Below are 27,494 nucleotides of genomic sequence, written 5' to 3' on the forward strand. Positions count from 1 at the left end.
GCTAGCAGCCATTTGGAAATTGGTTATTTGCATGTTCAAAGCAGTGATTTTCAGATCAGACCATGGCAATTGCATAGGCAAAGTAGTCAACTGTATGCATAATTTTGTGCATCCATTTCTGTATAAAATCAGACCCACTATATATAGATAAAATAATTCTGCTGCCTTTTGTTGATCTGAGTCCTATAGGATCTCTTATGATAGACAAAGCCAGAACCCAAATGTCATTAATTCATATGGGAATGTTCACTGGAGCTGTTGAAGTTGAAAGAGTCTGTAGTTTTCTCTTTCTCCCTACCTCTCACATTAAACAAATGTTGTGTTGTCTAATGTCAACACAGAGGGTCTCCCTAAGTCATACGACAGACTGCAAGTCTCCCTCAAGTCACACCTGGACTAAGCAGGTATGGAATGGACTGCTGAGTACACTACAGATTGAAAAACACTATTAGAGATGGCCCTGAGAGGCAGAGTTCTAATCTGGATCCAAACTTCCACAAATTCCATGAATGCTTGGATTTGAGGTTTGCTTTGAACCATTATAGGAACAGGGACCAGCTGCAAAATTGAGATTTGCATAGACCTTCGATTTTTGTTTTGTTTTGTTTTGGCACATCCACATAGTCTGTATTTTAAGACTAAAACATTGATATTTTCTGCCAGAACAAGTAGCTAAACAATTCAGCATAAAGCCACCAAGATGTTTCGCAAAAACTTTTACAACAGTTCAAACTTAAAACTTAAAATAAACACAACATACAGTGAATAGCGAAAGGACTAATATGCAGCAAACACGCAGAACACGAGCTCACCTTCTGTGCTCATTCCCAATTTCCCTTCAACTTTGATCATGCACAGGCTAATTCCACATCCTATCCAATATTACCTTTTGATAATCCTCTTTAGATCGCAGAGCAGCTTCCATCTGTTCCTGAGAGAACGTGTAGATGGCCGAGCGATACTGTGTGCCAAAGTCATTACCTTGCCTCATTCCTGGGGAGAGAAGAAGCACACTGAACCATTAGGCTCATGCGTCTTATGTAATAGTATTCAGTGTAACGATTCAATGGACCTAATTTTAACAGAGTCCATGCATCTGGACTAGCTGATTTTCTATTTCTCCACAGTCTTTTGTGGGCGTAGACAATTGGTATTTTTAGCAAGTCCATTCCTTTCTTGCTTAAATAGACACGAAGTGATTCTATTTTGATATCGCCATTTAAATGGGATGTACATTAAATATAAGCATATTATGTTTTGGTAAATCACATAAGCAGTCAAATACAGATGTAAAGCCTTAAAAATATCCATGAGCTGGAGACATATTATGTGCTTAGTTCATTTTACTGCAATCAAGATACTCCTAAAATACTTATTTTGCATCATGTAAACACTCAACTCTTTTTGGTTTTGACAAGTGCTTAAAAATTTCCCTCAAATGAAGGATTAAATTTTGCTGAGGAAAAAGTTTGCAATGCACTGGCAGAGGCTGACAACCCTACCCTGTGACTGGGTGATGATCCTGTTAAAAAATGTTGATCATCTTGTAAAAAACTGTTACGTGTATTTTGCTGAGTCATAGCTGCAGCTGGCGCATTATCTCACCTGGAAGTAGGGGAGATGGGAATGCCCCTTTACAGAGAAAGGATCTAGGCTGAGCAAACCCTGGAGGCGGAATCCTGTAGGCAGCCAAGCCTGGCGAGACGGTTTGACTGGATTTTATGTTGTTTCATATTGAATTCCTTTTGGGAATAAAACCAAGCACTCAGCATCTTGTCACTCAGCTTTCCATCAATGTACATTAATTGGGACCTGACCAAAAGACAGGCAGTTGGAAGAGGGTGTCACTTAACCGAGTAGAGATACACCTGAGGGGCTAATTGGGTGGAAGTAACCCCCCAGCTGGAACTATATAAATAGACAGGAAGGAAGTGCTCAGAAGGAGAGTAGCAGGACTGGCTACTGTACCCTTCTCCCAGTGCGAGTGGGAGAAACTGGCTACCAACTGTAAATAGGATGTAAATAATGCTCCAGGCTGTGGCCTGCTCAAGGGATATAACAAAGCACAGTGGTGTTTCATGAGACCTGTAGTTGTGGTGGTCAGTCACTGATGCTGGAAAGGCCTAGTATTTAAGATTTTGTATTAGAGCAAGTAGGGAATGGCACAAACACCAAGGTATTCAAAAGGTCTCCACTCTAAGAGTACCTTTGCAACATACATGCATTAATTTGACAACGAATATATGCAGAGTAAAGGACACGATGCTAATATAAGACCAAATCCTAGTGGTAGACAGTCAATAACGTCAAGAATTTGGCCTTCAGATATGGTGCTGGTGAAAGTGGCAACAGTTAGAGTCAGGCATAGCACAGATACATGCTGGGCAAGTTTCCTCATGCAGCCAACTTTGCCAATGTAACTAATTCCCATGTGACACTCAGATGAAGTCAGCACTATACAAAAATCAATGCAGTCCATGTAAAAATGGATTAAAAACTGGCTAAGTGATAGATCACAAACAATAAATATAAATGGGGAATTGTCATGTAATGGAGTTGTTTCTAGAGGCATCAGCAGGGATATGTTTGTGACCTAATACTATTCAATAACTTTATCAATTATCTAGAACAGTGGTTCTCAAACTAGGGCCGCCGCTTGCTCAGGGAAAGCCCCTGGCGGGCCAAGCCAGTTTGTTTACCTGCCACGTCCACAGATTTGGCCGATCGCGGCTATCACTGGCCGCAGTTTGCAGCTCCAGGCCAATGGGGGCTGCAGGAAGGGCGGCCTGCACATCCCTCAGCCCGCACCGCTTCCTGCAGCCCCCATTGGCCTGGAGTGGTGAACCGCAGCCAGTGGGAGCTGCGATCGGCCGAACCTGCGGATGCAGCAGGTAAACAAACTGGCCCAGCCCGCCAGGGGCTTTCCCTGAACAAGTGGCGGCCCTAGTTTGAGAACCACTGACTTAAGGGATCATTGAACATGAGCCTCCAGTTAGGTACTGTAGCTAAGAAGGCAAATGAGTTCCTTGAATGTATAAACAGGGAAATATTAACTAGGGTGGTGTTATTAACTACTTATACAACTTTAGCGAGACCATTACTAGTTATACCACGTTGAGTTCAGGCATTCACATTTCAGAAAGGATGTTCAAAAACTGGAAAGTGTTCAGAAAAGAGCTACAAGAATAATTTGAGGACTAAAAGGCATGCTTTATTGTGAGAGACGTAAGAAGCTCAATCAATTGAGCTGATCAAAGAGAAGGTTAAGAAATGTCTTGATCACAATCTACAAGTACCTGCATGGGGAAGAGATTTCTGATAGCAAGCAGCTCTTTAATCTAGCAGAAAAAGGCATAAAAAGATCCAATGGTTGAAAGCTGAAGCTAGATAAATTCAGATGAGAAATAAGGCATACATTTTAAGTGAGGCTAATTAACCTCTGGAACAACCTACCTACGGATATGGTGCATTTTCCATTACCTGAAGTCTTTAAATCAAGATAGGATGTCTTCCTAAAGATATACCATAATTCAAATAGAAGTTACGGGCTTGATGCAGAAATTATTGCATGAGGGGTTTTGGTTTGTATTGTGCAGGAGGTCAGAGTAAGTGACCACAATGGTCCCTCCCCGCCTTGAAATCTATGAACTCAGCTTGCCCTGTACCACCACCAGCTAGCCAGGAATTGTCAGGAGTACTAGCAGCTTTGTAATGTGACCAATTACCTACTAAGTTCTAGACAAGTTATTTTCTCTTGTAATTTACATAGATTTGTACCTAGATCTCCAGAGGTGAAAAGCAAATGCACTAGCCAACTGTGTCATGTAGACATCATTCTAAGGTATAATATAGATTCTGTGTATAGATCCATATATCTCTCACGTGTCACTGCTGCTGATATTGTTATTTCTAACATATTTTATATGTGCAGCCTTTGTTGTCAAGGGAGCATCACTGATTTTTAAAGCCCTTTGGCAACTATTACTTGTTGAAATCCATTAATCCACTGAGTAACAAACGAGGCAAGAAATTCAATTTACTAAACAACTGCTGTAGGATGATTGATCTTAATAATCCTGTCTTTGTTTAAGAGAAGATCTACTAAATCAAAAAATGATGTGAAATGTGCTATTTAAGTATCCCACAATGTCATCTGTGGTTAACTCTGCTCTCTTTTCTGAGCAGAGTCTTAATTGCTTTGTCCATCATGACATTACAGCTCTCACTCTCTTTCTGTCAACATAATAATATACTGCGTATATGTAAGACTTCAGATACGAATTCAAAATTATGAACAATTAATGTAATAGAAATGCTAACACTATTGGAAGAGACTTTGTACTGGTAATTCCAAAGCAGGTCTTATTTTAGCTTTTTTAAACTCTTTGCCATTGATTCTAGCAACACCAATGCTTTATACACGTGAGATTTAAAATGAGGTTTTATTAAGATAATCACAAATTGAACATGAATCAACAATGTGATGCAGTTGCAAAAAAGGCTAATACCATTCTAGGGTTTATTAACAGGAATGTCATATTTAAGACACGGGAGGTAATTGTCTTGTTCTACTCGGCACCGGTGAGGCCTCACTGGGAATACTGTGTCCAATTTTGGGCACCGTATTTTAGGAAAGATGTGGACAAACTGGAGAGAGTCCAGAGGAGAGCAACAACAATGATAAAAGGTTCAGAAAACATGACCCATGAGGAAAGGTTAAAAAAACTGGGTACAGTAACTCCTCACTTAAAGTCGCCCTGGTTAACGTTTTCGTTGTTTTGTTGCTGATTAATTGGAGAACATGCTCATTTAAAGTCGCACAATGCTCGCTTATAACATTGTTTGGCAACTGCCTGCTTTGTTCACTGCTTGCAGAAAGAGCAGCCCATTGGAGCTAGTGGTGGGGGCTTGGAACCAGGGTGGACCAGCAACCCCCCTATCTGCTCCCTGCTCCCGTAAGTTCCCTGTGCGGCAGCCACCCAGCAGGCTATCAATTGCCAGCAGTTCAGCTGTCCCTCCCCCCACTGCTGTGTGCTGCTCCTGCCCTCTGCCTTGGAGCTGCTCCCCAGAGCCTCCTGCTTGCTGTGCAGGGGAGGGGAAAGAGGGCGGCTAATGTCAGGGTGTGCCCCTCCCCCCTGCTCATGCCCCCTGCTTAACCCATCTCCACAGAACGGGGGGACACGACAGGGCTCAGGACAGAAGGCGTTTGCTGGCAGCAACTGCTGTCTCAACTTCCTGGTCTACTTAAAAAGGCAATTTATTTAGAGTGGTATAGCGTACTTACAGGGGAAATGCTCATCTCTCTCTCACACACAGGGTGTGTGTTTCTGTCTGCCTTACTGTCTCCCCTCCCTCCATTCGTCTTGTTGAGTGTGAGGCAACAATTAACAACAATGGGTTAACCCATAGTGCTAGTTCATCATTTAGCAGTAAGGCATTCCCTGGGAAATATCCCACCCTGTGACTCCACCACCTCAAGCTTCACAATCATCATTGCTGTGTACAGTATTAAATTGTTTGTTTAAAACTTATACTGTGTATACATACATATAATAGAGTCTTTTGTCTGGTTAAAAAAATTCCTTGGAACCTAACCCCCCTATTTACATTAATTCTTAAGGGGAAATTGGATTCGCATAACATCGTTTTGCTTAAAGTCGCATTTTTCAGGAACATAACTACAACGTTAAGCGAGGAGTTACTGTATGTTTACTCTTGAGAAAAGAAGACTGAGGGGAAAAAGTCTTCCTCTTTATAACAGACCTTAACATATTTGAAGGTGATTAATTGTTCTCCATATCCACTGAAGATAGGACAAGAAATAATGGTCTTTATCTACAGCAAGAGAAATTTAGATTAGATCTTAGGTAAAACTTTCTAACTATAAGTGCGCTTAAGCTCTAGAATAAACTTCCAAGGGAATCTCCGTCACTGGAGGTTTCTGAGGACAGGTTGGACAAATACCTGTCAGGGATGGTCTAGGTTTACTTGGTCCTGCCTTAACGCAGCGGGCTGGACTTCATGACTTCTCAAGGTCCCTTCCTGCCCTACATTTCTATGATTCTATAATGGGTCAGAATTTCATTTTAATTACACCAAAGGGAATCCACAGTAACTTCACTGATGTCCATGAGTTACTCTAGGTTTACAATGGTGTGAATGAAGCAAGGCCGGCTCTAACTTTTTTGCTGCCCCAAGCAGCAAAAAAAAGCGTTGCCCCCCGAGCCCCCCTGCAGAGCGCCGCATCCCGCCCTGTGCCGCCCCCCCGCCGAGCGCCGCGCCGGCAGCAAAAAAAAGCGCTGCCCCCCGAACCCCCCTGCAGAGCGCCGCGCCGCCGGAGCACCCCCCCCCCCCGCCGCCCCTTACCAGGTGCCGCCCCAAGCATGTGCTTGGGTGCCTGGTGCCTGGAGCCGGCCCTGGAATGAAGTCAGAATATGATCTAATCCTTGTACATGTCAGGAAGCCACTTCTCAAGGAAGCATTCAAAGATAGGGAGAAGCAAATACCCCTTCTTCACAAGTAGTTGTAGTTTCAATGTCAGCCCAAGACCCATATTATCCAATACAGGAAAGTTTATAATATATACAGATATGAAGGCTTTTCCCACACACACACACATTTAACACAGCCCCATGGACATATGAAGAAAATTTCTAACCACAAACCTCAACTCCTTTAGGAGATCTAAACTATTATACTCATCCCCTGTACTAAAGAATAATCTACCTCTCTCAGTGTAGCACTTCTCTGGCTCCCTTCCAGCTTCTTTAGTGACAATTTTTATCATCTAAGCTGTAAAATATCATTTGCTCTTTAAGACACAGTTACATGTCAGGGAGACGCTTCATTTCAAAATGAAGAATTTCAGACTGGAGTCTGTAGAACTTGTTGGTAAAACAGAAGAAGAATAAAATATCCAGGGGTAAAGCCATACCATCAGAATACACCTATCACCTCCCCCCCAAGTTCTGATGCCTCAGAATAGAGAGAAGCTTGGGAACCCATAATGACAAGCACACCAATGCAAGCCAGCAGTCTGCAAACAAGGAGTAAATTTTTAACAGTGAAGGAATTATCCATTGGAACAAGTCACTGGCAATTTTAAAACCAAGATTGGATGGTTTTTTTTCTAGAAGATCTGATCTGGTTCAAACAGGAATTATTTTGGGGAAGTCCTGTGACCTGTGTTGTACAAAAGATTGATGAACAGAGTAGTCCCTTCTGGCCTTAGAATCTATGAAAGCCCCCTTCCCAGCGTGCCAATGGCAAGCACTCTGCGTGGGGTTTAGGCACTGCATTTAGGCACGCTGCCATTAAGTGCATTTCATAATCCCAAATTAGGCACCCGAGCTCCCTAGGCAATGCATGGGGAGAATCAGGATTCTAAAAGGAGATTCATAGAAGCCAGCACGCTGAGCAGGGTGCCACCTACGCTAGCCAGTAAGAAATTCCAAGAAGGGGTGTGTGTTCTAAGGCTAGGTCTATACTACCCGCCTGAATCGGCGGGTAGAAATCGACCTCTCGGGGATCAATTTATCGCGTCCCCACGGGACGCGACAATCGATCCCCGAATCGGCGCTCTTACTCCACCAGCGGAGGTGGTAGTAAGCGCCGCCGACAGAAAGCCGCAGAAGTCGATTTTGCCGCCTCCTCACAACGGGGTAAGTCGGCTGCGATACGTCGAATTCAGCTACGCTATTCACGTAGCTGAATTTGCGTATCTTAAATCGACTCCCCCCTGTAGTGTAGATGTACCCTAAGACCCACCTCTTAAAGGGACTTAAGCACCTAACTGCAAGTCAAAGAGGCACGCCTATCTCCACTTGGGATTCACATCTGTGGACCCTACTGTGGAGCTAGGTGTGTAAGCCAGGTCAGTTGTTTTACAAGAAAAGTGGAGGAGTGTCCTAACACCGTTTTGCACAGGGTTTAGGGCATTCATACAGGAGATGGAAGACCCAGGTTCAATTCCCCTTCTGCTTGAAATGGAAAAGAGATTTGAATGCAGGTAACCCACTTCCTAGGAAAATAGTAAGGAGTCTGGTGGCACCTTAAAGACTAACAGATTTATTTGGGTATAAGCTTTCGTGGGTAAAAACCTCACTTCGAAGTGCCCAAATAAATCTGTTAGTCTTTAAGGTGCCACCAGATTCCTTGTTGTTTTTATAGATACAGATTAACACGGCTACCCCCTGATATAGGAAAATAGTCTAACCACTGAGCTATGGGATATTGTAAGGCCAGCCTCTCTCTATCTCTCCTATTGGACTTTTCCACTGTGTAGAAAAATAACATATTCATTGAGCCCCCATGAGAATGACTCTAGAACTCAGAGATTAGGGCACTGACTTGAGAGGTAGGAGACCCACAGTACAGTCCCTCTGCTCCAATTCATAGGTATACATAGTGGCATAGCTTCAACAGGAAACAGTGAGAGAGACCTGCTCCAGGCTATTGCACAGCCTAGTGGTTAGGGCACACTCTGGAAAGTGAGAGATCCAAGTTGAAATCCCTTTCTTCCACAATGTCAGAGACTTCTTGATTCCTGCAAGAGAACTATATAATTATTACCACTAGTAGTATCATAGCACCTAGGAGTCCCAGTCATGAACCAGGACCCCATGGTGCTAGGCAGTGTACAAACACAGAACAAAAAGTCAGTCCCTGCCCCGATGAGCTTCCAGTCTAAGTATAAGACAACAGATGGGAGTGTACCAGGACACAATGAGAAAATATTGTTCAGCAAAATAATGCCTAGAGCAGATCTTTTAGAAAAAGATCCAATCTTGATTTTAAAATTGCCAGTGATGGAGAATCCACCACAACCCATGGTAAATTGTTCCTATGATTAATTACTCACACTGTTAAAAATTTACACCTTATTTCCAGTCGGAATTTGTCAAGTTTCAACTTTCAGCCATTGGATCGTGCTATACCTTTCTCTGCTAGACTGAAGATCCCACTATCAAATATTTGTTCCCCATGTACGTATTTATAGACTGTAATCAAATCACCTGTTAACCTTCTCTTTGTTAAGCTAAATAGACTGAGCTCCTGGCTGATGAGTCTTGCCCACATGCTCAGGGTTTAACTGATTGCCATATTTGAGGCTGGGAAGGGATTTTTCTACAGGGAAGATTGGTAGAGGCCCTGGAGGTTTTTCGCTTTCCTCTGCAGCGTGGGGCATGGGTCACTTGCTGGAGGATTCTCTGCACCTTGAGATCTTTGAACCATGATTTGAGGACTTCAGTAACTCAGACATAGGTTAGGGGTTTGTTACAGGAGTGGGTGGGTGAGATTCTGTGGCCTGCGTTGTGCAGGAGGTCAGACTAGATGATCACAATGGTCCCTTCTGACTTTAAAGTCTATGAGTCTCACTATAAGGTATGTTTTCTAATCATTTAATCATTCTCGTGGCCTTCTCTGAATCCCCTCTGGACAGAATATTCCAGCAGTGGTCGCACCAGTGCCAGATACAGATGTAAAATAATCTCTCTACTCCTACTCAATATTTCCATTCATACGTGCAAGGATTACATTAGCTGTGTTGGCCACTGCTTCACGTTGGCAGTTCATGTTCAGCTGATTATCCACGACAATCCCCAAATCTTTTTCAATCATTGCTTCTCAGGATTGAGTCCCCCATCCTGTAAATATGGCCTACATTCTTTGTTCCTAGATGTGTACATTTATATTAAGCCATATTAAAACGCATACTGTTTGCTTGTGCCCATCTTACTAAGCGATCCAGATTGCTCTGGGTTGGTGCCCTATCCTGTTCATTATTTTCCACTCCCCCAATTTTTGTGCCATCTGCAAACTTTATCGGTTATGATTTTACATTTTCTTCCAGGTCATTAATAAAAATGTTAAATAGCATAGGGCCAAGAAACACACTGGTTCAGTGATTATTCCCTGTTTACAATTACATTTTGAGACCTATCAGTTAGCCAGTTTTTAATCCATTTAATGTGTGCCATGTTAATTTCATCTTTTTGTTTTTAATCAAAATGTCATGTGGTACCAAGTCAAATGCCTTACAGTTTTCTAAGTATATTACATCAACACTATTACTTTTATCAACCAAACTTGTAATCTTAACAAAAAAAGATATCAACTTAGTTTGACAGGATCTATTTTCCATAAGCTTGATTGACATTGATTATATTACCCTTCTTTAATTTTTTATTAATTAAGTCTCGTATTGGCCGCTTCACTATCTTGCCCAGGACTGATGTCAAGCTGACTGGCCTAAAATTACCCAAATCAACCTATTTACACTTTTTAAATATTGGAACATTCTTCATTCTTAGCATTCTTCAAGTCTTCTGAAATTTCCCGTGTTCCATGACTTATTCAAAACCAGCCTTAACAGTCCAGTGAGCTCCTCAGCCAGCTCTTTTAAAACTCTTCAATAATAGTTATCCAGACCCGCTTATTTAAGAATATCTAACTTTAGTAACTGCTCTTTAACATCCTCCTGAGATACTTTCCTATGTAAGTAGTTGCTGTTGTAATCATCAAGAGGTTATAAGATCGTGAACTGTAGGGGATGCATTCACAAGACAACCTCTCTATCAAGATTCGGTCCACACTAAGAAAACAGCTGAGAACCATTGCTACTACATAACTAGTTCCTATATAGATCCATCAGAATGCAATCTAGGTAAGTGAAAATGCCCCCTTGCAGTGTGATAGAACGTTTGTCTGTTATGTGGAGGCTGAAAAATCCTTGTGACTGATGCCAAGGTTGGAAAACAAAGCCCTGTACTCGTAATGTGGGTGAAAGAGACAGAGAGGCAAAGAAATCTGACACTGGATACTGAAATCTGAATCTGGCCCAAGAAGTATATGAAGTTCACCAGCATAATGGAACTCATAATGGAAGAATAGAGCTTCATCAAGAAATGTTTGACCTTGATAAATCAATTCAAATTGCTGAGATTTAGCAATGGACTTTCCAGTGCAGTTCTGTCTGAGCAGACAATATTATTTCAATAGGCAGAACTCTTGAAAAGGGACCAGAAATAATTCCTTGTAAAATAAAATAAGCTACTATCTACTTTAGAGCTCTTACAGTTTTGATATTCAAGTCAAGTCAAGATTATTCATAGCGACTTGGTCATAGGTCAATGTGCCAAAACCAAAATATATTACAATAACGTAAAACTAATTTAAAAATATTAAAATACATATAAAATAGATTTAAAAGACCATAAACCAAGCAACCCATTGATAATCACTGTGCCACTTGTGCCTTTTCCTTATTTTAGTGGCTGACCATACAAAGAGAACTTCTTTGACATATCAGAAACATGTCGGAGAACAAACTATCAGAGGGGTCGCCGTGTTAGTCTGTATCCACAAAAACAACGAGGAGTCCGGTGGCACCTTAAAGACTAACAGATTTATTTGGGCATAAGCTTTCGTGGGTAAAAAGCGCACTTCTTCAGATGCATGGAGTGAAAATTACAGATACAACCATAAATATACTGGCACATGAAGAGAAGGGAGTTCCTTACAAGTTGAGAACCAGTGTTGAAAAGGCCAATTCAATCAGGGTGGATGTGGTCCACTCCCAATAATTGATGAGAAGGTGTCCAAAACAAACTAGTGTTTTTTGACTGGATGGAATTTTATACTATATCTGAGATGAATACTCTCCAAAACTCATCTGTCTGACAGGCTGATGCTTGTAAAATCATTTAGATTCTTTCTGGCTTCAGAGAAACCATATGGCCCATAAGTGAATACTATTTTGTGGTCCCATTTTCACAGGAAAATGAACACAAAATTTGATATTTTGGGATCTACTGGAGAAAAAAAATTAATAGCTATTGGCTGTAACAGACTGCATGTTACGTTTCATTTTCCTTAGAAATCTTCTAGAAACTCATCTATGAGAATTACGCCTCTGGCATTCTCGAAGAAGGTTATTTCTTCACCTTTGGCAAACTGTAAGAAAAACTATCAAAATCTTCACCAAATAAAACTGCTCTGTAAATGGCATGCTGATCCGATTTTCTGCAGAAATCTCTCGGTCTCCCAGAACTGAACACTTAGATAACCCTGATTCACTTGGCGAATCTTGTATCCGAGCAAAATACGATGCATCTCTTAAAGGAGTTTGTTTTCGCCCCAACCACACTCCCCGTCCCGGATACATTATCCCTACTTATAAACAGCTCTGCTTTGTGCATCTGGATTTTGCACGTGCACACGCATGCGCACACACGCACTTAGATATCAACATTTGGGCTGTGGATCCGATTATACTCTGGCTAACTAAGCCAAAGAAAATGAAGAATGTACTCTGAAGCTGAAGGGCCAGCTCCGCAGCTCATGTAAATCACAGAGTTCCATCTAAACCAATGGCGCTATGCTGATTTGCACCAGCTCAAAGATCTGCTTTGAAACATCCACAATGGAAAACAGTTATCTGAGAAATATTTTCTTTTACTGTAAAGTGCCTACCGCAAGGGGGCCCTGACTCTAATCAGGGCCATTGGACACTATCGTAATCAAATACAAATAATGGTAATAAAGACCTGCACCTAGATATCATAGCTCACTGAGCCTGTGATCCTGCAACTGAATTTACCCAGAGGTGTGCCCAAGGCCATCCAGTTGCAGGATCTAGACCTAAAACAACCACAGGCAAACAGAGGAGGACAGTGGTCACACTCAAAAATGCATTTCATTCTAAGATGCGTTATTGGTTCCAGTACTGTTCCCCATTTGAAAAATGGAGAATTTCTTTAAAATCAGCAGAATCTTTCAAAACAGAATGCATTTTTTAAGTGCAACAACTGTATAAGGCTAAGGCAGAGCAGACTTTTATTTTATTGGCCAAACCAAGGATTTCTTTCACGAGTCAAGCTGTATCTTGTGATTTGGAAGCAATACCTAGACACCACTCCTTATCGTCTTCCCATAAAGGAAAAATCTAACGACGCCATTCTTCAATCTTTCAATTCTCAAAGGATCCCCAGTGTAATGGAGACAAATGACTACGGTCTGTGACTCTCTTCAGTGCAGCTCACTGAAACTTTAAAGGGTAGTTCATAGCTCTTATTTTCATCATGAAATTTTCTCCGTGATTTATAGAGTTTTCTGGAGCCGTCACTTATTGCCTTATACTCACAGAAAACTGATATATCGATTGGTCATTTTCCCTTCCCCAATCAATACCTGCTGAGTTAAGACTAATAAAACTCCTTCCTGCAGCTCATCATATAATTATTTAGCAAGAATCATTTGCACCGTGTCACCCATGACTTGATGTCATCACTCACTATAATGATTACATCTACACAGTTTGAAAGTTGCCAAGGGAAATTAAAACTCTAAAGAACACATTATTAAAGGAGGAAAATGGTAATAGGAAGAGAGTTGGGTAACAATATGGCACTAAGGGTTCCTGATGGACTTCTAGGTTTTGGGTTGCAGGGAGGATACATGAAATACAAAGTAGCCTCTTCAGTGTGTTACAGTACATTAATGAGCTGGCACGCATTTAAACTGGATTCTCACACCGTCAGCACTATACAAGGCTTACAGAGCTCTCAGTTCATATGTCTTCCAAGAAGAAGACGTAGGACAAGAGTTTAGGAGCTGGAATAGGATGGAAGAGAAACAAATCTTTCAATTTCAGCCTCATGATTGCACAGGCTGAGAGTATTCACTATCCCAGGACATAATTCTCTACTTCCTTCCCCAGTCAGTAGTCATTTGCACATATGTAAAAGGAGAGCAGTACAGGTGTAGAATGTTACCAAATCGGAATTGTCCAATCACACAGGGGGAGTGTTTTACACCCACTTTGCACTCAGATAAATGACTACACAAGGTGTAAAGAAGTGGTGAATTGGGCCCTTCAATTCTTCCACTTAGCATTGTGGTAGCACTCGCTATTTAACCACGGTATCCTCTCATGGTGGAGAGTTCAAATTACTACATTTATTTATTGGTTTATTTTAGAAAGCAAATGCTCAGTTGTTCTGAACAGTTTATTTAATTCAGCCATTCAATAACTTCGAGAAGCAACGCTCTTGCATGAATGCTGTGCAGATTCTTGATCAAGCCTCAAGATTTCCTGGCTCCTGATGAAATATTAAAGCAAAAGCGCTGGAGCCTGAGATTGCCGACTGACAGATATAAATGAATGTCCCTGATGACAGTCAGTGCACTGCTCACTGTACATAACACCACCAGAAGTCTGTTATGAAATTAACCCTTTGCTTAAAGCCACAGACATGTCCATAAGGGATGATGGAGGCAGGGCTGAACATGTCCCCTTAATATTTTAGAGAAGACATTTTGTTTCCTTGCCAACTTTTGCCCAAGGTCCATTTTTCATATAAAGACCCAAATCCTGAGTGAGAGCAGGGAACAGAGATTCTTAAAGTCTTTCTGGCTGCCATGAAAGTCCCATATGCTTTATACTTACAATAGGCTGGGGCAGTGTGATGGGGTCTAGAAGCCTCACACTGGAGAAGAAGGTTAAGGAGCTGCTCTAGGCCCAGGCAGCTCTGCCCTGCCACACCTGCAAGGTATGCACAGGCTGAAGGAGGAGCTTAAAAGGGGAGTGGGGTAGCTCACTTGCAGGCGGCTGGTGGAGGTAAGCAGACTTATGCTCTTGGGCTCTGTGAAAGGATCACTATTGGCAGCCCAGCTGCTGGGGCTCCTGACTACCGATGGTCTACCCGACCTGCAGAGGGACAAGGGCTCTGGACAGTAAACTTATTCTTCTGTTTATTTTATTTACATGTCTTGCCTCTTCCCTCTTGTGTGGGGAGGCTAGAAAGAAGTGATCCAGGGAGGCAGCTGCGAAGCACTCCATGGTTCAGGAGTTAGCCGCACACCTTTGGGCACTGGATTGGAACCTGGTGGAGAGGGTGGGCCTGAGTTCCCCTACCTACCCCGATGGAGCTGGAGAGGAAAAGTTTATCCCTGACACCAGAGACCCAGGACTAAGAAGACCCCATATCCCAGAGAGCCCCTTGCTCAACAGTGGAACTAGCCTTTGGCGGAATCTTTATGTATCCTGGAAGGGGTGGACAGAACTTGTGGCCCAACTGGAGGGTCAAGTCACAGAAGGGGACAGGTCACTGCATAGCAGGGATGGTGTCAACAGAGGGCAACAAGCCAAAAGAGTACTTGCCACTCCTTTGCCTGTCCATTATGTGGCAGGTAAACTATGAACTGAGTGGGCTGTACTTGGGGAAAAGCTTTGAGATGGACTGTACTTGGAGACAAGCTCTGAAGAGGGCTGTGCTGGGGAAAAGCTTTAACTGGTTATATTTTTTCCTATTGTTATTTATTTTATCTTGGTTTTGTCTATATTGCATATACTAGGGAAATGTGGTCTAGATGAAATTACTATAAGGTGGATGCACAACTGGTTGAAAGACCATACTCAAAGAGTAGTTATCAATCGTTTGCTGTCAAAGTGGGAGGATGTATCTAATGGAGTCCCACTGGGGTCGGTCCTGGGTTGGGTACTAGTCAATATTTTCATTGATGCCTTGGATAATGGAGTGGAAAGTATGCTTATAAAATATGCAGATGATACCAAACTCCACGGCACTGCAAGTACTTTGAGAGACAGGATTAGAATTCAAATTGACCTTGATAAATTGGAGAATTGATCTGAATTCAACAAGATGAAATTCAACAAAGACGAGTGCAAAGTACTTCACTTATGAAGGAAAAATCAAATGTACAACTGCAAAATGGGGAATAGGCTAGGTGGTAGCACTGCTGAAAAGGATCTGAGGGTTATAGTGGATCACAAATTGAATATGAGTCACAATATGATGCAGTTGTGAAAAGGGCTAATAATGTTTTAGGGTGTATTAACTGGAGTGTCGTAGGTAAGACATGAGAGGTAATTGTCACACTCTACTCAGCACTGGTGAGGCCTCACTGGGAGTACTGTATCCAGCTCTGAATGCCTCACTCTAGGAAAGATGTGGACAAATTGGAGAGAATCCAGAGGACAATGACAATAATAAAAGATTTAGAAAACCTATGTGGAAAGGTTAAAAAAAAAAGGTGGCACCTTTAATCTTAGACAAGACAATTGAGTGGGGACCTGGTAACAGTCTTCAAATATTTTAAGGGCAGTTATTAAGAGGACGGTGATCAATTGTTCTCCCATGTTCACTGAAAGTGGAACAAGAAGTAATGGGCTTTATCTAGATTTAGGTTAGATAGTAGCAAAATCTTTCTAACTATAAGGATAGTTAAGCTCTGGAATAGCCTTTCAAAGGAGGCTGTGAAAACCCCATCACTGGAGGTTTTTAAGAACAGGTTAGGCAAACACCTGTCAGACTTACTGCCTCAGCACAGGTGGCTGGACTTGATGACTTCTGAAGGTCCCTTCTGGCCCTACGTTTCTATGATTTGATTATTGTCTTTAGTTCATTTGTTAATAAATATTGCCATCAGCGTTGAGGGTTTTAGTTTTAATGTTACCATGGAACAAGCAATGGCAGATATTGTGTCTGATGCGCTTTTTTACCCGAATTTGCCATTGGAAACTCCGACAGGACAAACCTGTGATAGAGCCAGCAAAATATTGGAAAAGTATAACGGAGCACAACCTATTAATACTAGGAAGGAGGCTCGTGGTGTACTTGTGCTCTGTTTGATGAAGTGTAGGAACGCTGGAACTCAGGAAGCAGTGGAAGCTTCACAATGTTGCTGGAGTGGTGAATGATGTGGGAACACTTTGTGGTTGGTTAGCTCAAAACCAGTCTGCAAAACAAGAGGACCGGGATCATCTACATGTTTCTAATGGACATAAGGAAAAACTGGACATTACTGATAATTCAACAGCAAGGGAATTTGTCCAAAAATGTGGTTCATTGTGTTACTTTTGTAAGTGCTTAATTAGAATTTCAGAGCATTAGTGCAATATTAGGTACCATTACTGAATGTTTTTGCACAGTTTTTACTTTATATTAGTGCTGTATCAATATAAACTATTGAAATGTCACCCTGAATGACTAGCTGCACATAATTTGATATTGTAAATTTGCATTTATTTTACAAGCCACCCTACATACAACAGCCTTGTAAGCCTTTATGGTGTAAAGATGTTAATTGCTATTCCAAACAAGTGTACCTTCAAACACCTTCTCTGTGAGACTGTTTGGCACAGGATCGGTTATTACTACAGCAAAGGCTAAATTTGATGCAATTTCCTTGTAGGCTGGTACAGTCCCATGTAGGTGTCATACACCCTTCACATGCACATCCCCACAGTCCGTCCCTGTGGGCCGGTACAAGGCTAGATTGTATACATTGGGATTTTGTAAAGTTACTGTCAGTGACTTTGTGAAACTGAGAAGATACAGAATGGGATTTTCAAAAGCACTCAGTGTTGGTCTAACTCTGTCCCCATTGAAATCAGAGTCTTACCACTGACTACACTAGAAGCAGAATTCATAGATTCATAGACTCTAGGACTGGAAGGGACCTCGAGAGGTCATCGAGTCCAGTCCCCTGCCTTCATGGCAGGACCAAATACTGTCTAGACCATCCCTGATAGACATTTATCTAACCTACTCTTAAATATCTCCAGAGATGGAGATTCCACAACCTCCCTAGGCAATTTATTCCAGTGTTTAACCACCCTGACAGTTAGGAACTTTTTCCTAATGTCCAACCTAAACCTCCCTTGCTGCAGTTTAAGCCCATTAGGCCAGCACTGAATGATTTTGAAAATCCCATCTGTTAATTGTCTAGAATGCAGCATTTTAGAAGAACTGTTTAGTTCTTAAAATGTAGAACTCCTTTTTCTTTATGGTAGGTTTTAACCCTAATCTAGAACACTGATGCCCATTCTGCCATCTCTCCCCCTACTTTTAATTGGGGGTTGCCCATATGATTACTAAAATGCAAGGGGGTGTGGGCGCCAGGGAGAGGCACAGTACCACAGGTATCTCTCCTTGGCTACTACCTAAGTCTCGGACCTTCACTCTACAAAGCCAGCCCTGCTTTGTATGTCAGGGACCGTGTGAGTTTTCCCAACCACTCCACCTGCACCAAGCCCTGCACTGGATCTGGGGCAAGGAGAATCAGAAGGGACCAATGGAGAGTAATCCTTCCCCGATCCCAGAGTGACAGCGAGGGAGGCTGCAGCTGTGATGTTCAATGATCTTTCAGTGAATAAGGCGCTTGAAAGCGATCTGCTTTATTCTGTAACCAGTTGCAGGGAGGGCGGAACTTTGCTGTGAATGGGGGTGTGGGGTAGGAGGGGGAGTGAGGGTAGCTACTGAGACGTGACAGGTGGGGAGGGTAGCATGCTCCAGGCTGTGAAGGGAGGTTCTGACAGTTCCTACCTGATCCTGGGCTGTGGTGGGCGCTCAGCAACTCTAGATCCCACTCTCACCTCAGCACCCACCACCCTACCATGCAAATGCAAGTTTATGCAGTAGCAGAGCCCCCACAATATATCCATTGCGTGGGGTGCTAGCTCCCACTGCTCGCCCCTTCCCAGTTCCACCACCCTGACTGGTTCCAATTCACTGTGTATAACATGAGCTTCTGCTACACCCCACGCAGACGCTCCATCTGGGAAGCTCAGCTTTGAAAGGTATAGTCCCCAATCAACAGCAGTTTTATGTGTGTTTGTGGTGAATGGGAACAAAATGAGTGATGCCCCATGAAGCCATGTAGTGATGAATCCACACTATCCTAACTCTTCTGGCATATCCAGGCCCCTCTTTCTATTGTCTGCAATGCAGGGATATGAGGGGAGCCTCCTAGAGGCATGGGTCCACTGCATCTAGGTGATGTCCCCCGTACAAGCTCTAGAAGCTTGTTTCCTTCATAACTGCACAGCAGAGGGAAGAACTTTGTCCCAACAAAGGAGATGGGGGAGGGGACTTTGTTTATAGGTATGTGGGGAGTATCTGAGTAGCTGCTGGTGGTGTTTGTATTATAATTATTATTTTAAGTAGCTCCGTTTCCTTAAGAAGAGGTGCTAATCTTCAGCTGATGTGCTCCACTTCTGCTGCTGGAATTAATTTCCACTGAAAAAATAATTATAATGTTTAAACATTCTATGGCTACTAAGGTGGAATGGATTGAATTGCTTCTCAAGACAGTAAAAATATCTGATCGTAAAACTGGAAAGGCTGAATGGAGACTTTCTTTGAAGAGTGCCCCACTTCTGCTTTCTTCTGTATTAATTCACACAGAACATTGCTTAAATGTATTTTTGCACTCTCTTTGACCTTTGTGTGAAGTGTATGAATGTACTTTAGCCCACAGAAATCTATTGGTTACTCATTCACAAGATTGGTGGAGCATGCCTATTGAACATTTCTGGCAGGCAGGATTTCACAATCCACTTTTAAATTCTAATTCATAATGCCTTTCATCCAGGAGTAGACTGAATAGAAAAACAGAATGATGAATAAATAAAATGGGTCATCTGTACTGGTATTTATGGCCTCTAGGCAGAGTGGGATGAAATATTCTAACAGTAGATGTTAATGCAGCCACACCACCTTGAACTATGAGCCTATCAGAGAGTGACAGCTAAACAGAGATGGGTAGGAACATTATTGGGATGAGACCTCTAATGATGAGACCTCATAAATGATCTGGGAAAAGGGGTAAACAGTGAGGTGGCAAAATTTGCAGATGATACAAAACTACTCAAGATAGTTACATCCCAGGCAGACTGCAAAGAGCTACAAAAGGATCTCTCAAAACTAGGTGACTGGACAACAAAATGGCAGATGAAATTCAATGTTGATAAATGCAAAGTAATGCACATTGGAAAGCATAATTCCAGCTATACATATAAAATGATGGGGCCTAAATTAGCTGTTACCACTCAGAAAAGAGATCTTGGCGTCATTGTGGATAGTTCTCTGAAAACATCCATTCAATGTGCAGTGGCAGTCAAAAAAGCGAACAGAATGTTGGGAATCATCAAGAAAGGGCTAGATAATAAGACAGAATATATCATATTGCCTCTATATAAATCCATGGTATGCCCACATCTTGAATACTGCATGCAGATGTGGTCACCCCATCTCAAAAAAGATATATTGGAATTGGAAAAGGTTCAGAAAAGGGGCAGCAAAAATAATTAGCGGTATGAAACAGCTTCTGATTGAGGAGAGATTAATAAGACTGGAAATTTTCAGCTTGGAAAAGAGATGACTAAGGGGGGATACGATAGAGGTCTATAAAATCATGACTGGTGTGAAGAAAGTAAATAAGGAAGTGTTATTTACTCGTTCTTGTAATACAAGAACTAGGGGTCAACAAATGAAATGAATAGGCAGCAGGTTTAAAACAAATAAAAGGAAGTATTTCTTCACACAACACAGTCAACCTGTGGAACTCTTTGTCAGAGGATCTTGTGAAGGCCAAGACTATAACAGAGTTCAAAAAAGAACTAGATAAATTCAGGGAGGATAGGTCCATCAATGACTTTTAGCCAGGATGGGCAGGGATGGTGTCCCTAGCCTCTGTTTGCCAGAAGCTGGGAATGGGGGACAAGGGATGGGTCACTTGATGATTACCTGTTCTGTTCATTCTCCCTGGGGCACCTAGCATTAGCGACTATCAGAAGACAGGACACTGGGCTAGATGGACCTTTGGTCTGACCCAGTCTGGCTGTTCTTATGTTCTTATGACTAACTAAGAAGTAATATTGATGTACGATTAGGTGGCACTCTGGTCCTTAAGTCAGTACTAAACCAATGCCCCAGCACGGTGCCAGGGGTACTGTGCTGCTTTCAGATGTAATCTAAAAACTGAAATCTTGATTAATGTTTGCACTGCAGTTTTCATAAGAGTAAGGGTTTTAGCCCTGGTTCCCCTGCCAAGCTCCAACTTGGGTAATTACATTATTTCTACCTATATTCCTGATGAAGTTCAATTTAATAGGTACAGTATTATCCATTCTTATTCTAATCCATTCTTGCTGTGCATGGCATTTGTATTTCACCTCTTCACATTTCTGTGGTGGGGGAAGCGACCCCTGTATATAATTCATGTATTAGCTTATAAAGTGTTTGAGATGCTTCAGAATGAAAGGTGCTATATAAATGCAAGACTCAGTAATATAAACTTTCAACCGTAAGCTCACTGGTTATTACACTATAATCTTTGGTCCAGTGTAAATAGAGTTATTTTGTATTTATTTACTTTGAATTTATTTTGAATTCATAACTTTGAAGATGGGTCCAAATGAACCCTGTAGGCATTCTAAAAGCCGCAATGAAGACCGCACATTCAAAATATCCTTTAGTGCATGTTTTATCAGAAAAGACCAATGACATTTAATTTCAGATGTCTAGTCAGCTGAAATGTAATCCTGAAATTTTATCACATCAGGCCCCACGCCTTTGCTCCACCAATAATGCCAGTCTCAACCACCAGCCTGCTTCTCAATTGTCCCTCACTTGAGGACTGTTACTACTATCTATTATTTGTATTACAGTAGTGCCTAAAGATCTCAAACATTGGGGCCCCAGTTACTAAGGACTGTAGAAACATTTAGTGAGAGACATTCCCTGCCCCAAACAGTTTACAGTCTAAATAGACAAGACAGACTCATAGACTCATAGACTTTAAGGTCAGAAGGGACCATTATGATCATCTAGTCTGACCTCCTGCACAACGCAGGCCACAGAATCTCACCCACCCACTCCTGTATCAAACCTGTGTCTGAGTCATTGAAGTCCTCAAATCATGGTTTAAAGACTTCAAGGTGCAGAGAATCTTCCAGCAAGTTACCAGTGCCCCACGCTGCAGAGGAAGGCAAAACCCCCCCAGGGCTTCTGCCAATCTGCCCTGGAGGAAAATTCCTTCCCGACCCCAAATATGGCGATCAGCTAAACCCTGAGCATGTGGGCAAGACTCACCAGCCAGACGCCCAGGAAAGAATTCTCTGTAGTAACTCAGATCCCACCCCATCTAACATCCCATCACAAGCCATTGGGCATATTTACCGCTAATAGTCAAAGACCAATCTCATTATACCATCCCCTCCATAAGCTTATCAAGCTTAGTCTTGAAGCCAGATATGTTTTTTGCCCCCACTACTCCCCTTGGAAGGCTATTCCAGAACTTCACTCCTCTGCTGGTTAGAAACCTTCGTCTTATTTCAAGTCTAAACTTCCTGATGGCCAGTTTATATCCATTTGTTCTTGTGTCCACATTGGTACTGATCTTAAATAATTCCTCTCTCTCCCTGGTGTTTATTCCTCAGATATATTTGTAGAGAGCAATCATATCTCCCCTCAGCCTTCTTTTGGTTAGGCTAAACAAGCCAAGCTCTTTGAGTCTCCTTTCATGAGACAGGTTTTCCATTCCTCGGATCATCCTACCCTGTTTCCCCGAAAATAAGACATCCTCCGAAAATAAGGCCTACTTACAGTTTTGCCTCTCGTTGTAATATAAGGCATCCCCCCGATAATAAGACCTCCCCGATAATAAGGCATCCACCGATAATAAGGCATTTTTCATTTCTGAAAAATAAGACATCCCCTGAAAATAAGACCTAGCGCATCTTTGGGAGCAAAAATTAATATAAGACACTGTCTTATTTTCGGGGAAACAGGGTAGTAGCCCTTCTCTGTACCTGTTCCAGTTTGAATTCATCCTTCTTAAACATGGGAGACCAGAACTGCACACAGTATTCCAGATGAGGTCTCACTAGTGCCTTGTATAACGGTACTAACACCTCCTTATCTCTACTGGAAATACCTCACCTGATGCATCCCAAGACCGCATTAGCTTTTTTAACGGCCATATCACATTGGCAGCTCATAGTCATCCTGTGATCAACCAATACTCCAAGATCCTTCTCCTCCTCTGTTACTTCCAACTGATGCCTTCCCAGCTTATAACAATAATTCTTGTTATTAATCCCTAAATGCATGACCTTGCACTTTTCACTATTAAATTTCATCCTATTACTATTACTCCAGTTTATGAGGTCATCCAGATCTTCCTGTCTGATATCCCGGTCCTTCTCTGTATTGGTAATACCTCCCAGCTTTGTGTCATCTGCAAACTTTATTAGCACATTCCCACTTTTTGTGCCAACGTCAGTAATAAAAAGATTAAATAAGATTGGTCCCAAAACCGATCCCTGAGGAACTCCACTAGTAACCTCCCTCCAGCCTGACAGTTCACTTTTCAGTACGACTCATTGTAGTCTCCCCTTTAACCAGTTCCTTATCCACCTTTCTATTTTTATATTGATCCCCATCTTTTCCAATTTAGCTAATAATTCCCCATGTGGAACCGTATCAAATGCCTTACTGAAATCGAGGTAAATTAGATCCACTGCGTTTCCTTTGTCTAAAAAATCTGTTACCGTCTCAAAGAAGGAGATCAGGTTGGTTTGGCACGATCTACCTTTTGTAAAACCGTGTTGTACTTTGTCCCAGTTACCGTTGACCTCAATGTCCTTAACTACTTTCTCCTTCAAAATTTTTTCCAAACCTTGCATACTACAGATGTCAAACTAACAGGCCTGTAGTTGCCCGGATCACTTCCCCCTCCCCCTTTTTAAAGATAGGAACTATGTTAGCAATTCTCCAGTCATACCGTACAACCCCTGAGTTTACAGATTCATTAAAAATTCTTGCTAATGGGCTTGCAATTTCATGTGCCAGTTCCTTTAATATTCTTGGATGAAGATTACCTGGGTCCCCCGATTTAGTCCCATTAAGCTGTTCGAGTTTGGCTTCTACCTCGGATGTGGTAATATCTACCTCCATATCGTCATTCCTATTTGTCATCCTACCATTATCCCTAAGGTCCTCATTAGCCTCATTAAAGACTGAGGCAAAGTATTTGTTTAGATATTGGGCCATACCTAGATTATACTTAACCTCCACTCCATCCTCAGTGTTTAGCAGTCCCACTTCTTCTTTCTTTGTTTTCTTCTGATTTATATGGCTATAGAACCTTTTACTATTGGTTTTAATTCCCGTTGCAAGGTCCAACTCTACATGGCTTTTGGCCTTTCTCACTTTATCCCTACATGTTCTGACCTCAATAAGGTAGCTTTCCTTGCTGATCACTCCCATTTTCCACTCCTTGCAGGCTTTCTGCTTTTTCTTAATCACCTCTCTGAGATGCTTGCTCATCCAGCTTGGTCTACAACTCCTGCCTATGAATTTTTTCCCCTTTCTTGGGATGCAGGCTTCTGATAGTTTCTGCAACTTTGATTTGAAGTAATTCCAGGCCTCCTCCATCTTTAGATCCAAAAGTTCTTCAGTCCAATCCACTTCCCTAATTTCCTTAATTTTTTGAAGTTAGCCCTTTTGATATCAAAAACCCTAGTCACACATCTATTTTTGTTTATCCTTCTATTTAGTTTAAACTGAATTAGCTCGTGATCACTCGAACCAAGGTTGTCCCCTACAACTATTTCTTCTATGAGGTCCTCACTACTCACCAAAACCAAATCTAAAATGGCATCCCCTCTTGTTGGTTCAGCAACTACCTGGTGAAGGAATCCATCAGCTATCGCATCTAGGAAAATCTGAGCCCTATTATTATTACTAGCACTTGACCTCTAGTCTATATCTGGGAAGTTAAAGTCTCCCATGATCACACAATTCCTATTAGTATTTACTTCATTAAAAACATTAAAAAGGGAGAGAGGAGAAATCAAGGCTCAGAGATGGGAAGTGGCTTGCTTAAAGTCACAGAGAAGGTCAATGGTAGAGCCAGGAGCAGAACCTTGGTTCCCTGACTCCCAGCACAGCGCCCTAGCTACTAGACCAGCTGCCCTCCTGTACGCCCAAGGTTAACTACATTCACCTAAATTTGGTGTTCCTGAAATTGGGGTTATAGAGAGAGTTAGTTACAGTAAAGGAAGGAGTCCCACAGCATTTAAGTTTCCTGCACCAATAATTTTTGTGTCCCTGTGATGGGGCATCTGCCTCACATTGGCCTACACAGGGTTAATGGAGCCCTAGGAAGTCTGCGCAGAAAGCAGCTAATGGGAGAGGAGCGGCAAGGAGCAGCCAATCAGGGCTGGGCTGGCCCATATAAGAAGGGCTGCAGAGCAGAGCCGCGTCAGTTGCTCCCTGGAGCTTGAGGAGGGCGGACTGGCTGCCTTGCAGGCTGAAGGTAGCAAGTCACCCTGGACAGAGCAGTGCTGCAAGCGGAGACCTGGGGACCTAAAGGCAGCTCCTGATAGGCTGCAGGGATCTGCAGGATGAGGCCCTGAAGCAAGGGCAAAGAGGGTGCTGGGGCCACGGGGAAGTGGCCCAGGGAAATCTACTGAGAAGTCAGAGGGGACGCAGCAGGTGGGGGCCATCTACTGGGTCCCTGGGACGGGACCCGGAGTAGTGGGTGGGCCCAAGTGTCATTCCCCCCGCACATTGCCACTGAGAAGTGGCCAAATAATTGGCTGCAGTTGCCACTGAAGGAAGTGGCTAGACAGCGGACTGCAGTTCCTCCGGAAGGGGGAAGAACAGGGCTGTGTCATGAAGAGGATTCGCAGTCCTTAGAGCGACACAGAGCCAGAAGCAGAGGTGAGGGTGGGTTAGACATCACCAGAAGAGGGTGCAGAGCTAATTCCCAAGACAGCCAGTAGACGGTGCCACAGTGGTGAGTCCCACCCTGTCACAGTCCCTCATTGTAGGTCTTTCTCACACACTGTTAAGAACATAAGAACGGCCATACTGGGTCAGACCAAAGGTCCATCTAGCCCAGTATCCGGTCTTCTGACAGTGGCCAGTGCCAGGTGCCCCAGAGGAAATGAACAGAACGGGGCAATAATTGAGTGATCCATCCCCTGTCATCCAATCCCAGCTTCTGGCAGCCAGAGGCTTAGTGACACCCAGAGCATGGCATCTCCCATTTGGGCCTTGGCAAGTTGAGAGGTATGACTGTCATTTTCTATGCTTCTCATACCATCTTCATGCTTTCTGCCGTGCCATCCCTTATGCCTGGAATGTCCTCCCTGAACTAGTGCTCCCCTCCTCCCCCACCACCTTCTTCTATACCTTCTGAAGACCAGTTCTACTGTGATACCTACAAGAAATCAGCCAACTAATGATCAGGTCTGGGGATCTAATTAAAAATATAAAAACTCGGAGCTATTAAGTAGTGCTCAGCGCTGGCCTATGAGACCACGCAAACTTGTTACTGGTACCTTTCTCATGCCTCATCCCTCTCTCCTATTGTTTGTCTTGTCTAGAATTATACAGGGACTGTGCCTTGGTGTGCGTTAGCACAATGGGGCCTGGCCCTGATTTGATCCATTAGGTGCTCCTGTAATAATAATAATTAAAAAAATAATTAATGAGTTGTCATTTGCCTTTAGTTGCAGACAAACTCTTGAGAAACTGCTCTGAAACAAGACAAGTACTCCCTTAAAAATATGCTAGGGAAAATTGCAGGCAGGGAAAAACAGTCATTTGTTGAAAATATTGTTGTTTATAAGAGTCAGCAGCTTTGACCGCTTGTACCTAATTATACATGAAAACAAAGATTAAAAGCCTACTAATAATCACTGTAAACTATGATTAATGGTGCCATGCCTCATTGCTTCAGATTTCTAGACCGAAGTACAGTTAATTCACAAGTGAGTTATCCGAGGAAGAAAAGGATGTGCAGCATTTTCTTGTAACTTTGTTTAATGCTTTCATTTTATGCGGATTATGAACAGCCCATCCAAAAATGCTACAAGGAAAGACTTATTTTAGGTTGTTTATCTCTAGTTCTACACATATAGGGTCAAATCCAGCAGTCATTATTTACTCGAAACACCCATTGACTCCATGAAAGCTACTGAAGACAATTAAGCATTAAAAAGCCCAGATTTGCCTTTGGAGAATAAAAACCAACAAGCCTGAACAATGTAGATGCTTCCCTCTTTTCCCTCCCCCTCTTGCCCCTGCCCTCAGCATTGCAGGAATTAATAAACAAACCCAAATGACCCCTGGGTCACTTGTGATAGAACAAAGGCATTTTCCGAGCACTAGTTCTCAGTGGTTATGCAAATCCTAAACAAAGAACAATCCCTCCAGGTGAGTAGCAGGTGCATGCTAGTCCACAATGTTGGAGTCACAGCATCATCTTCCATTGGTGACAATGATGGATACCCAGATTTTTCTCTTCTCCGGGGCTGCATTTTGCTCATCCTGGAGTTACTAACAGATAAAGCTAATTGTCAGCAGCCCAGGAGGATTGGATAACACATCATTGTCACATATAACATAAATAAACTACGATGGCTTAAAAAGCAAAAAGAAATCACAACCCAATTGGACTTTTGCCCTTGAGCCAGAATTGATTCAGCATGGCTTACTTTATAATGCAAACCATTCAGCCATCTTATCAACCACTGCGCTTGCTAACACTCTACTTCATTAAAAAGATGCAGAGTCAAATATCAGCTTCTTGCTGTGATATGAAAAAAACAGCCCCTGAACTGGAAATATAGGTCAGAAAAAAAAATCTATTCTAATTTATTTAAATAAAAAGAC

The 27,494-nt window shown here is 42.4% G+C and overlaps 1 protein-coding gene across 3 annotated transcripts in view; it reads right to left on the reverse strand.

The window, feature by feature from the left end:
* Positions 1-27,494, reverse strand: part of MSRA (methionine sulfoxide reductase A) — a 445,978-nt gene that overhangs the window by 135,187 nt on the left and 283,297 nt on the right. For all 3 annotated transcript variants that reach the window (XM_054022650.1, XM_054022651.1, XM_054022652.1), the window contains exon 5: positions 887-993. In XM_054022650.1, the coding sequence (XP_053878625.1) occupies positions 887-993 (107 nt within the window). The remainder of the gene's footprint in view (positions 1-886; positions 994-27,494) is intronic.

Source organism: Malaclemys terrapin, chromosome 3 (assembly GCF_027887155.1).
Source record: "Malaclemys terrapin pileata isolate rMalTer1 chromosome 3, rMalTer1.hap1, whole genome shotgun sequence".
Classification (NCBI taxonomy): Eukaryota; Metazoa; Chordata; order Testudines; family Emydidae; genus Malaclemys; species Malaclemys terrapin.